The sequence below is a fragment of the Pseudochaenichthys georgianus genome, chromosome 22, assembly GCF_902827115.2.
Source record: "Pseudochaenichthys georgianus chromosome 22, fPseGeo1.2, whole genome shotgun sequence".
In the NCBI taxonomy this organism is placed as follows: Eukaryota; Metazoa; Chordata; class Actinopteri; order Perciformes; family Channichthyidae; genus Pseudochaenichthys; species Pseudochaenichthys georgianus.
Window position 1 is genome coordinate 16416041 of NC_047524.1, and position 13141 is coordinate 16429181.

The 13141-nt window shown below is 48.1% G+C and overlaps 1 protein-coding gene across 1 annotated transcript in view; it reads right to left on the reverse strand.

Annotated features, from left to right (window-relative positions):
• Positions 1 to 13141, reverse strand: part of eml5 (EMAP like 5) — a 41473-nt gene that overhangs the window by 13200 nt on the left and 15132 nt on the right. Inside the window, exons 10-20 of the mRNA XM_034110962.2 lie at positions 12929 to 13141; positions 12685 to 12852; positions 11524 to 11630; positions 11316 to 11434; positions 10977 to 11163; positions 10705 to 10810; positions 10204 to 10297; positions 1746 to 1846; positions 1442 to 1635; positions 1185 to 1296; positions 892 to 1019 (exon numbers count right to left, since the gene is read on the reverse strand). Of these exons, the coding sequence (XP_033966853.1) occupies positions 892 to 1019; positions 1185 to 1296; positions 1442 to 1635; positions 1746 to 1846; positions 10204 to 10297; positions 10705 to 10810; positions 10977 to 11163; positions 11316 to 11434; positions 11524 to 11630; positions 12685 to 12852; positions 12929 to 13141 (1529 nt within the window). The remainder of the gene's footprint in view (positions 1 to 891; positions 1020 to 1184; positions 1297 to 1441; positions 1636 to 1745; positions 1847 to 10203; positions 10298 to 10704; positions 10811 to 10976; positions 11164 to 11315; positions 11435 to 11523; positions 11631 to 12684; positions 12853 to 12928) is intronic.

Consider the following 13141-nt stretch of genomic DNA (forward strand, 5'->3'; position numbering starts at 1 on the left):
TATATAAGCCACAGGATACTATAAGAAACAACAGGCCTGTTGCCTACACAGCAGCCGACTGAGGACAACCTCTGGTTTCTCATCAATTCATCCCATCCATCAGAATGTGCCTGTGTAGTTGGAAGCATTTGAAAAGGGCAATCAATAGCATCGCTCTGGCTGCATACAATTAAGGGGGCCGGACCGACGCTGAATGACCACTTAACTAAATTAACAATCTCCCATTAGGCAGCAATAATTCATCGCTGTTCATAGCCACCTCCTTGGTGATTCTGGGTCGCTGTGCAAGGAAGGATATGCATTAGGATATGATATGATATGATATAAGATACAAATATGATGTTTTTTAAGTTAAAACTTTTGCAGCCATAAAGCAACGTCATCATTTTGTCACCATGTACTTGCAAAGAAAATGTTGTCGTTCAACATAAACTTGTCAACAAAAATAGAATATGGTTATTTTAGTATTTCTTGACAGTTAATCAGTTTGAAATATGTCATATATATATATAGGCTGCACATCTCCAACTCCTCAGCCAGGTAACCATCGACTATCTGTGTGACAGTTGCTCACATAATGATGGAAAACTCTACAATTACTGCCCAACTTCTTTATTAAAACGACTAACGTTTTCTGCCCCCAGTAAACTGGGCCTGTATTTTTCAACCACATTTTCTCTTACCACGAGTAAATGGGGTGTCTTAAAATCAACTGAGATTGAAAGTTAAGACAATAAAGTTAAGTATTCCATAGTGAGAGTACTCTTGAACACATCACGAAAGAAGTAGCACACTGCTTCTGCCAGGTCATTGCAATAAAAAAGAAAAGAAACTTTAGTGCATCTTCAACACAGGTGACAGGTTTTGGGGTTATTTTTAGCGGTATCTTACCTGTACCAGCAGCGTGATGGGGCCACTCTTGTCCACCTCCAGGATCTCTCCGTTCTTGGTCCCCACCAGGATGTGGCCGTGGCCCAGAGATATGGCACGTATGGAGGGGTTGTCCTCCAAGAGCAACCCTGTAGAGTGGATGAATCATAGAGACCTTAGCTTGAACCAGGAGGCAATCTTCATGTCGGCTAAAAGCATTGACTGTTTTAAATGGATTTGCATTGGGATGGTTGCATTTCTATAACAAGAAATAATGATCCAAGGACAACTGAGAACCGGATGAACTTTTTTACCTTTAGAGCCTGGAGCTAGGACGGATCGCTTGATGGCATAAGTCTTGAGGCATCTCTCGAATGTGTCGTCCCACAGAGCAACTATACCATCCTTTCCTCCAGTCACAAATCCCTATAAAATATTCACATTTACATTAGCGAGAAAAGCCTTCCAATTGAAAATGTCAAATGCTATATAAAAACTATACAAAAACAAGTAACAGACAGAAAAATACACTTCTACTCTAGGTTCATAATTGATTATTTCCCCGCGGTACCTTTTCTAGAGCGTGCACACTGAAAACCGGGCCATCATGAGCCTTGACAGTCTTCATGAGGAACATGTCTCTCCAGATGCAAATGTCCCCGGTGCAGGTGCCTGAAAACACCATCTCCTCCGACCAGCCGTACACAGCGCACATCATAGTCTCCGTCTTCCCCATGTTCCCCTTGCGCCCAATTAGACCACCACCTGAAAGAGAAACAGACATTCAACTCTCAGTAAGATGTGTCACCGCTAAGCCAGAGATCCTCTTGTTAGAGCCTCGGCTCGTCAACAAAAAGAAAGCTCAGGGGTCTTACCAGCCTTATGCCAAAACTTTATATGCTTCACACCCGCTGTGATAAGCTTGTCAGGAAGGTAGGGATTTATTTTGACAACGAATATCTTGTCCTTGCTTCCCCTGAAAAGTATGCATGGAGAAAAAGCATTAGATGTGTACATTTCTTCACATACACTCAAGATGTTTTTATCTATTATTAAACCTTGGTCTTGAGAGAAACAGCATTTACTTTCATAATTTTTTACCCATAGTTGGAATGAAAAGTGGAAATATAAAAATAATGAATTCACTGTGACTGTAAGCAACAACTCAAGGACAGAGTGCACTGAGGCTTTTAATCACGGCACAGCAATGTGGAAATATGCCTCACTCTCTGTATCTGAATGTCTGAACAAAACTAAGTTGCATAGTTGGAGTATAACAATGCGTCAAAAGGCACAATGAATCCATCCTCACACTATTATACAAGCTCTCTGTGAGATTCTCACAGAGAGCTTGTATAATAGTGTGAGGTATGGGTGACATGGCCAAATAAAAACTATAGGTTACTTACGTAACCCCAGTCTAAGAGTAACATGAGGTGAGATGTCTCACTATGGGATGCGCCTCATCGCGGAGCAAACAGAAGCATCAATCTCATTACGCCAATCCTGATTGGCTGGTGATCTTGACGTCAGCGTCAGGGAATTCACCCCCTATAAGTAGCTTGCGCCACGACGCATGCGTCATTCAAAATAAGCACCTCTTCTCGCTTCACCATAGCAAGGAGGGCCGTCTGGTGAGACATCTCACTTCATGTTACTCTGAGACCTGGGGTTACGTAAGTAACCTATAGTTCTCATTCATAACACTCCGTTCGATGTCTCACTATGGGAAATTGTAGCTCCCGTATTGTCAGACGAGCTTACCTCGAAAATCACCAAACCAACCAGAACTTAACAGATAGAGCTCTGACTCAACCAGGTGCCCAGCACTGCTTGAGTCACACTGGGAGCAGAACGTCCAGCCTGTTAAGAGGCGGACAAAAGTGAGCGGCGAGGACCAGCTCGTCGCTGCACCAATGTCTTGGATGGGAGACATCCTGGACAGAGCCCAGGATGCAGCCAGACCCTGAGTCGAAAAAGCTCGCGGACCCGAGGGTGCCTGCAAACTCTGACTCGTATAGGCCCCAAAGCAATTGCTTCCACAAACCAGTGGGAGAGCCGTTGCTTAGTAACAGGCTTGCCCTTATAAGGGTTAGCCCAGGACACAAGGGGTTGGTCATTATGACGAAGCACCCTTGATCGGTCCCTGTACGTGCGTAAAGCACGGGCTGGACACGGCAAATCCGGCCTCTGTTCCTCGGAGGAATACAGTGGCGGGGAGGATGCCTCAATGTCAAATGTGGTACCTGAACCAACCGCCTTAAGATAAAGGCAGGGTTGGGCTTCAACCACACTCTGTTTGCCCTGGGGCATGAAGACTGTACAGATAGCGCATGAGTGCCATTGGTCGCTTGGCAGCTGCCAGGGTCAGCTTCATGTCACACTGTATTCAGATTGTACCACTCACGGGCCAGGCCCATAGAGCCAAGCGCTCTGGGTGTGGGTGAAAGATCGCCCCCCCCGCTTGGGACAGTATGTCCCTGCGTAGTGGGAGCTGCCATGGCTGCCCGCACAGCAGCTGATATATCTCCGCTAGCCAGTACATAGCTGGCCAGTGCGGAGCTATCAGGATAAGTGTGTGGCGTTGCTCTCTCACTCTGGCCAGAGTCGGGGGTATCAGAGCCAGGGGTGGGAACGTGTACAGAAGGCCCGGGGGCCAATCGTGCGCGAGTGCATCCACGCCTAACGGCCCGTCCACACAGCGGCGTGCGCTGACGCTTGCCGGCGGGCGTGTCTGAAACTCGACCAACAACCAATCACATGAATCTCCCGCCCCTGACACACAAGCAGCGGTTTGATTGGCTAGAGCTTGTACTGGCATATGATTCGATTGGCTGACGCCTCGCCGAGGCGTCAAAAGTTGAACATTGCTCAACTTTTGCAGCGAGCCACGCCAACTACGCTCCAAGTCGCTTCCCACGATGCATTTCGGCTAAAAGTGACGTCACCCCATTCAAAGTGAATGGGGAAGCGTCAACGCACGCCGCTGTGTGGACGGGCCGTAACGGTGCATTTAGATCGCGCATCGAAAAGAACAGCTGACACTGAGCGTTGTCTTTCGATACGAACAGATCCACCGCGGCTCTGCCGTAACACACCCACAGCTGGCTCACAATCCTTGGATGTAGAGTCCTGTCTGCATAAAGTGGTGCACCTCTGGACAGTAGATCTGCCCCGAGGTTCATCACTCCCGGTACGTGCGTCGCTCTCAGAGAGAGGAGACGTCTACCGCTCCATAGGATCAGTTTGCGCGCCAGTGTGTGTAACTGGAGAGAACGCAAACCCCCTTGGCAGTTAATATACGATATTGTGGTCGTATTGTCTGTCGAGGACGTGATGTCCCCTGAGGAAAGGCAGAAAGAGTTTTAGGGTGAGAAACACCGCTAAAAGCTCCAGGTAATTTATGTGCGCCCGCTGGAGGTCTCTGCTCCAGAGACCCCTCACCGGGCGACCTTCATAAATACCTCCCCAACCTGTCAGACATGCGTCCGTGGTGACCATTTTCCGTGAAAGGACAGCACCCATAAGCACATCCCGTACTAGAAAAGTCGGGTGCAGCCAGTGGCGCAGTGCCATTACGCATTTCACAGTAACCATCACTCTCCGCGCGCCATGGTGCGCTGGGTTTAGTTTTAGGGCGGCCACCCAGCGCTGAAACTCCCTCATGTGTAAGCGTCCCAGTCGTACGACCAGGATGGCTGACGCCATGAGCCCCAGCAACCGCAGGCATGATCTGAAGAGAACATGTTTGCGCAGCTGGAAAAGAGCGAGACAAGCTCTGAAAGCTTTCACTCTTTCCGCTAACAAGCGAGCTGAAAAGGGCACCGAGTTCAGGCGTAAACCCAGGAAGAGTATAGTCTGCGCGGGGCACAATATGCTCTTCTCTGTGTTTATTATGAAACCCAGGTTGAGCAGGTGCTTTACGAGGACATTTGTCTGCGTAATAGCCTCCTGCTCCGACTGTGCGAGAAGCAGTCAGTCGTCCAGGTAGGTCGCCAGGCGAATACCCTGTTGTCTTAACGGGGCTATCGCGGCTTCCGTACATCGTAAAAACACCCTTGGACTGAGAGACAGACCGAAGGGAAGTACTCTGTATTCATAACAGATCCCCTGAAATGCGAATCTCAGATATTTCCTGTGTGGGTAATATACTGGGATGTGAAAATACGCATCTTTCAGGTCGACTGATGTAAACCAGTCGTCTTGTCGCACGAGCCGCAGCAGAGATGTGTGAGTGAGCATTCTGAACTTATATCTTTTAAGATATTTGTTCAGAGCCCTCAAATCAAGTATTGGCCGAATTCCGTTCCCTCCCCGTTTGGGAACGAGGAAGTACTTGGAATAGAAGCCGCCCTGACTCTGCTCGGCGGGTACAATAGATATAGCCCTCTTTTCTAGGAGTGAGAGAATCTCTCTCTCCAGAATATGGGCTGACTCTCCTCGGGCCTGCGAATGCAGAATGCCCGAGAAGCGAGAGGGGGTGACAGCGAATTGGAGTCTGTAGCCCCGTGTTACTGTCTTGAAAACCCAAGCAGATGATGTGAGCATCTTCCACTGCATGCTCCTTAGAGCCAGTGGAGATGTCACGTCTCTTCCCCTCTGAGTCACTATTTGTTGTGTTATGGGGCCCTCTAGTGTCTGAACACAGTGGTGCCCCTTTTCGACAATCCCCACCGACACTGCGCATGCGCATGACGGTGGTGCCTTCACAATCCCAGCCGGCACTGCGCATGCGCGTGACGGTGGTGCCTTCACAATCCCAGCCGGCACTGCGCATGCGCGTAACGGTGGTGCCCTTAAAGCGCCAGCCGGCACTGCGCATGCGCGTGGCGGTGGTGCCTTCACAGACCCGCCTGTAATCCGCCTTTTGAGAGATGCCGTAGCTGCTCTCAGAAGGGGAACAGTTGACGGGCTGTTTATTGGTTTTATTGTTTTTCTTTTCATTTTTTGGAGCTGCGCCCTCGGCCTGAAGCCTGGATGCGTCAGCGGCAAATTTATGACAGAACAATCAACAAATGTGTGACGTGTTTGTGTGGACTTGAGGATGGTGTTGAGGCATCTCTCGAGGCGGCGGGAACACATTTAGAGCTGGGGAACCGTGGACTTCCAGCTCTGTCACAGAGGGGAGAAGGAGGGGCTATCACGCCGTTCGCTTCTTCTTCCTCGACTGCTGGCCGAAATTCTGGGTTGGCTGCGCCTGAGCTGCAGCCGGAACCGGAGATTTTCTTAGGCCAGCTCGCCCTCGTCTCCAGCCTGGGCTGGGGACTCGGGGCGGGCTGCGACCTCTGCGTCTTCGGTGTTTTAAACCGAGCAGGGTTGGAGGCAGCTTGGGCGAAGGACTGCTGCTGCGAAGGCAGCGGCTGGACCCTTCGAGGGAGGCAGAGGTGGAGTGCCTCGTCCTCCTTCTTTTTCGACTCACACCTCCTTCGCAAATTCCCTCGGGAACGATGGGCATATCCAGCACATCCTCCCTTTCCCGGTCTGGGAGAGTGGTGAGGTTGAGCCATCTCGCTCTTTCCTGCACCACCATGATCCCCATTGCCTTGCCCGTGGCCTGGACGGCGCAGCGTTGTACACGGAGACAAATGTCCGTGACCACTGCCATCTCGTCCAGAGTGGCTGCCCCCGGGTTACCCGACAGGTCCTCGCAGAGCTCCGCTTGGTAAGCGGTTAGCAGCAAGGACATATTCAGGGCCCTGGCGGACAACGCTGCGGCTTTGTAGGACCGTTTAGTCATTGTCGACTGAAATCTGTCCGACTTTGCTGGCAGCGTGGGGTTCCTGCTTGGTGACGGGCCCATCCTCGGTAGGAGGTGGGCCGCTACCAGCGGTTCCATGGGCGGTATGCGGAGCAGGCCGAGCTTCTCCATTCCGTCACAGTCTAGGGAGGAGGCACCCTGGATTGGGACCTTGTTGCTGAAGGGCCGGTCTCTCCACGAGACCGACACCTCATCCAACATCTCCGGGAAGACCGGAAGGAGTTGCCTCTTCGTCCGCGCTGCTTGGGGAAAATGTTTCCCTTCGTAGCGGGACCTGGCGGTCTCCTTGGCCATTTCAGGCCACGGGATGTCGAGTCTGGCTGCGACGCATTTACACACGGCCTGCAGGTCCATGCTCAGACAGGGCGAAGCTGGTGTGCTATCGCCCGGGAGAGCAGCCCTCGCTCCAGGCTTTGCAGCCTGAGCCGATGACATGAAGATGTCCTCTTCATGTTCATCCGACTCGGACAGGAGGAACGCCAAGGCGTCCTCTTCGTCCTCATCGTAGTCCAGCTTGAGGACATCCTCCGCGGGTGAGACCATGGTGAGGTCTAACCGGGAGCCCCAGCTCGGTATAGCGTGGGGTCCCGTTCCCGCGTGTCTTGCCATCACCGGGTCCCGGCCTGCCTGGGCGTGGGATTCCGGTTCTGCAGCCATCGCAGAGAATGAGCCCCAGACCGACACGGAGAGGGGTTCACTCTCTGCGGCGGACGCCCCCGCGTCTTGACTGCCGGCCGGCAGGTCAGTGGACATGGGGGGGTCCTGCTCCGACAGGCTAGCTTGTCGTGCTAGCCGTCGGCGGAGGCTCTTCACGATGAAGCGGACACAATGTCCGCCGTGTTCCAGCCCGAGGCAGGACGAGCAGACCTGGTGTGTCTCTGTGCCCCGAGATCTTCAACCCGCAGCCGCAGAGTCGAGCCACCGAGTCCCTGACTCCTCTGGTGTGAGGGAGAGAGGCGTCCATCTTGTTCGCCTCGTGGCGTGGAGAGGGCCCGCTCTCAACAGGTAAGTTGGGAGAAAAAAGTGTTACCACCCTGTCCTTAATCTGGAGAAAAGGACGGTGTGGGTCTTTTATTCCTGGAGAATACTGACTGGTGTGACAGTATGCTCCTTTAATCCTTTCCTCCTCCGTGGGGAAGAGAAAAGAAAAAACTTCCTCGCTACCGTGGTGTCGATAGTGAGGGAGCGAGCTAGCAACAGGTGTGTTGCTAGCTTGAAAAAATCCGACCTACCTTACTTTCCGGGGAAGAGAAGGGTAGCCGGCGAGCGCCCGTCGACCGAAATGGATATTTGGGTTCAGTCTGTGGACCGTTACGGTACGTCCACACAGCAGCTTTAGACAAATCTTCCACCGCTTCCAACGCTTCTCTGCCCATTGACTTTGAATGGGGATGAAGTCACTTTGCCTCGCTTTTCACCGAACTGCATTGTGGGGGAGCGAAGCGAAGATTTCCAGGATTCAAAAGTTGAGCAATGTTCAACCCAGCTCCAAGATTTTCAAGATTTTTGAAAAGCTGCTGTGTGGACGTACCGTTAAGCTTGTCCGGCTACTATAGAGATGTGCTCTGAAGCGAGAAGGGGTGTTTGAATGACGCATGCGTCGTGGCGCAAGCTACTTATAGGGGGTGAATTCCCTGACGCTGACGTCAAGATCACCAGCCAATCAGGATTGGCGTAATGAGATTGATGCTTCTGTTTGCTCCGCGATGAGGCACATCCCATAGTGAGACATCGAACGGAGTGTTATGAATGAGAACACATGATATGTATTGTGATACGATATACAATATATAATATACGTTATTAATGGCTACAGACTTTATGTTACAGTGAAATATTCTGGCCATGATAATGTTTAAAGGTGGGGTAGGTAAATTTGAGAAACCGGCTCGAGATACACTTTTTTTTTATATTCCATGGAATGCTCTTAACATCCCGATAGCAATGAATATCTTAAGTGCTTTGACAAAAAATCCATTAAAAAAAAATCATCTGTGGAAGCCGTAGTACTGTAAAAAACACGACCAATTATTTTAGCCGGCCCGGCTAAAATAACTGGATGGCCTACCTGCGTGTCAGCCTTACATCTGGGCACAAACTTATCTCGTGCCCTCATTGGTCATGTGCGCGTTCGTGTGTGTTGGAGGAGGGGCTTTGTAAGGAAGTGGCAGATTTATTCCGGCTGTGTATTTTCAAATTCTAGAGCACTCGAGCTGGTTTCTCCAAAATTACCTACCCCACCTTTAATGAAAATCGGAAATCATGGCAGCCACAGTACGTATATCAAGCTATTATTTAGACAGGACTAAAATATTTTATTTACTTTTATTTAATTGTTTTTCATTTGTATTCCTTTGTAAATTTCTGTTTATAATCACATTGTATGTTATACATCTTTCTCTCACCTTGAGAGAAAATAGATAACGTAACTGACTGTGGCACAAGACGGGATTAGTTTTGACGTAAAAACACACTCACATTTTAAGGTCACATTTCTGTCACGGCTTCTTAGTAACCATTACAAACGCACTAGAATGAGAGATACACGTTATGTCTTTTGCCCTTTTATTGCATCGCACAATATGAACAGTGAGGATAAGTGGCTGGTCCTTTTAATGCGATGGACAACACCTGACACTTTAAGTTCTCTAATTGCTGCCCTTTGTGCTCATCTCCCTCTAGCACCCACTCCCCCTCTCCCAGCTGAAGACTACAGAGGCGGTGCACAAGCAAGGCTCTTTCAGGCCCCATTTCCCTCTGCCCGCCTCACTGCACTGCCCACCAGGGTCTGCAGAGGAGATTAGTGCAGCTCCATGCTGTTCCTGAGCCTGGCACACAATACGCAGGAGAGCAACCGCAACGCACGGCTCCAAACCAGCCAGGGGAACGGAGTAGATACTAAATATGAACATCAAGTGGAACAAGCAACAAAGCAAAAGAAAATGTATTTTGGGAAGCAGATGTTTGCCAGTATGATACGTCTGCTGGTTCAGGTCATATAATAGTACCTGCTGTGAAGTTGGTTTATTTTAAGGTTTTATACTCAAGTTTGTTTCAGAAATAAAACTGGTAGCATGTATGTACTACGTTTTTATTTCTTAAACCCATTTGATTTACGATATTATTTTGTAATGTCAGAAACCCGGTTCATCTATAGAAAAAAACTTGCATTACTTAATATGTTTTCATAGCTTAATACAATCTGTTAACAAGCAGCCAACTCGCCAATATGAGCCCATTGAAGATTAAAAGTGATTCTCTTTAACTATGGATCTGCAGATTGGGCCCTGAGGCAAACTCCTACTCCAGCCATTCAGGGTTAAGTGTTGCAGTGGAGCCGCCTCGTAACGAATCCCCCATTTTTCCTCTGCTCCATCAATCACGCCGCCAGCTCTGCACAGCAAAGTGGCTCCAATTTAACTCTCATCCATAAATGTCCATATTTAAGCTAAGAGCGCTGAAACGATCGTTAGTGTTGAAAGGAAGGATTGTCAAAGCTTTTGAGACGTGGGGCTGTGTGCTGATAAAAAGGCAAACCTGCAGCCGTGTAAACACTCTTCTATAACTGTACTTACCGCATGGCAGACAGCTTCTCCCCCTTCCTCCAGTCCCACAGCACAATGGTGTGATTTTCGTCCAGGCCCACCGAGGCCAGCCGTTTGCCATCCGCTGTGGAGGGACACACACAACTATTAAGTCCAGCACGGACAGAGCCAGCTCCTGCTTTGGTTCAGTGATGTTTGGCCCTTGTTAGCAACATAAAAGCAGCCAAGAAGGTTTGATATACAGCAGGTGATTCACCGACACCAACATCTCACTGCCTCTGTCTGGTGCCAATTAAGGGAAGCGAGATGAACAGCTCTACCTTGATGCAGTCAGACTGCCAAGACTAACAGACAGCAGAAATAGGGTTTTCATTGTCAAGTGTGTGTCTTGTGAATGTTCCCGTTTCTTTAATGAGGAAAATAAGATATTGTGTTCCTCTGTGAAAGCTAGGATGTGTGGAGTATTGGTAAAACATGTTACGTTGAATCGGCCTGGATAAGAGACAGTCTAAAAAAACAGTGCTGACTTACCAGAAAAGTCCAAAGCACACACTCCGAGCTGGTGGAAACCCCTCAACACAGACATGGGTTTTAACGTTTCTGTGTCCCATATGTGGATGGCCGAATCTCTGCCGACCTGAAAAGACAAGAATATCCAAAGTATGAACGCAATCCTCTTGATTCAACTGATTTATACAAGAGCATGTTCAGTCTTATATGCCTTTATGCTCATCTCTGTGGAGCCATGAACTTAACTAATACAAAAACGTTGAATATTTGCTGTTAGGAGAGCTGGTAGCTACCTGGCCTGTTGCTACAAAGTCCTTCAGAGGGTGGATAGCCAGACACAGGATGTCATCGTCATGGCCCATGTAGAAACGTTGGGTATTCTGCTGTCTGTTGTACACAACCCCAATGGCAGCTACATGGTAGACTATCTCCCCGGTCTGGGTGTAGAACAGGTTGCTCCTGCAATCATAACCCCTGTAGCTGCAAAGGTAAAAAAGGGAGAAAAAGGACTTTATGAAAGGATTCATTACAAAGTGAGATGTCCAATTTTAAAAAGCTAACCTAATTGAAATTCATCTCACAATATCTACCTTTCTAGTTTCTCTTTTATGATTCTACAGAGGTAAGCCTACCCATGAATGAAGTGCAGCTTCACCCCGCTCCCCGGTGCGCGCTCTCTCTTCTTCATGGCCGTCGCTCGATGCTTCTCTTTGCACTGCTCTTTGAGCTGAGGTAGATCTTCTTTATAAATCTGTTCACATGTAGAAAAATGTGTCCCTTCGCTGTTGATTTTGCAGAGACATGTTTTAAAAGGTGAACATATCTGATGTGAATACAAACCTGTCGTCGATACGTGAGCTGGGTCTCTTGCTCGATTTCTGAGTCCATCTCAGGTACGTCTGACTGATCAGAGTCCGACTCTTCACTGTTAGAGTCTGCCAAGCTCTCTGTGGGCAGAAACAAGGCTGCATCACACCTTGCAAGTAAAGAGTTATCTTGCCTTTAAATAAGACAAAAATCCCACTGCCGGAAAGTGACAAATACTTCATCCTGTTTCAGTTGAAGTGAGGGTCAATTGTGTAATAATCCTGTGACATCTGCTATTTATCAGGCAGCCGTGCTTTACAGTGACATCGCTCAAGACACATTTAGAAAAATGCTGATACAGCAAAGTACAGCCGTGCCAAGACAAGGCAATAAGCAGAACTGGCAGCTGAGGGCGACTACTCACAAGATCCATTAGGAAAATTAAAAAGAAAGGTGGTAAGTATGTGCTTTAAATTCAGAAAGCACAGCTGTGCTCTGTCTCTGGAACAAACATTTGACTTGGGAATGACAATGCAATTATACTTTCCAAGCTTTGTTCACTTTTATTGGATCTGTCCTAATTAATGGGATGGCTCTCTCTTTGCACAGATTCATAACACTGGTGGTTCAGGAGCCATCTTAAGGAAAGGAACAGTCTCATACATTACTCTCTGGTGGTTTAGCACATCAAGTTCAGGAGGCTAGTGGGAGCAGTGTTATGTAACAGACAGTTACATTCATAAAACCTCTGATATTGGAATCTACCTTTACATATTACTCCTTAAAATGCATATTCATTCCACAATACTGATTAAATAGTCTTATGTTTAAACAGATACAAGACATCTTATGACATTTGCTCTTGTTTACAAATAATATGCACACCAAAAGCAGATTTTTCAACAGGTGTAGTTTCTTTCTATCCACAAAGCAATACCTTTAAAAGGCTTGCACACTGCAGTACTTGAGGGGAAGATTGAGTCTTCCAACTTTCTATCTCCACTCAGACTAATTTGATAATGTTTTTGGCAGGAGCTTCTGATTTTGTGAAATAAACAATAACTTTAATGCAACTCAGTGGTCTCCACACACAGCTTCATGAAAATGGAACTAATATTGCTAATTAAAGCAATTATAATGTAAAATGTAAATCCTTTTATTGGGTAAAACTTATTTCGGGGGGTTTCCTCTTACCTTGTGGCGCTATATGCACAGCCTCTTTAGACTTCCTCTCTGGAACAAACTTCCACTGGAACACCGAGTGATCGGCCCCACCAATAGTTATGACCCACTGGTAGTCATGTGACCATCTGGCGTTTGTTATGTGAGCTGAATGACCTAAATACTTTTTAAATTTTGCACCTAAAATGAAGAGGAAACATTTCAGTAACACAACAGATGATAAAAGCGGAATTCATGCCATCATTTCAAACGTTACCTTTTTTTACACATGGATATCGTAAAAGTTTGACCAATCCATAGTCGTCAGCTGTTACTAAGACTTGATTGTTAAAGTTGGCGTCCACAGAGTTAATGTCATTGATATCCGAGTACTTGGGCCATATTCCATTGACCTCAGGGCCCAACACACACGTCCACGAGGCCCACTGAACCAGCTTCAGCTCCTCCCGGTTGGTCACCTCCTTCCCAC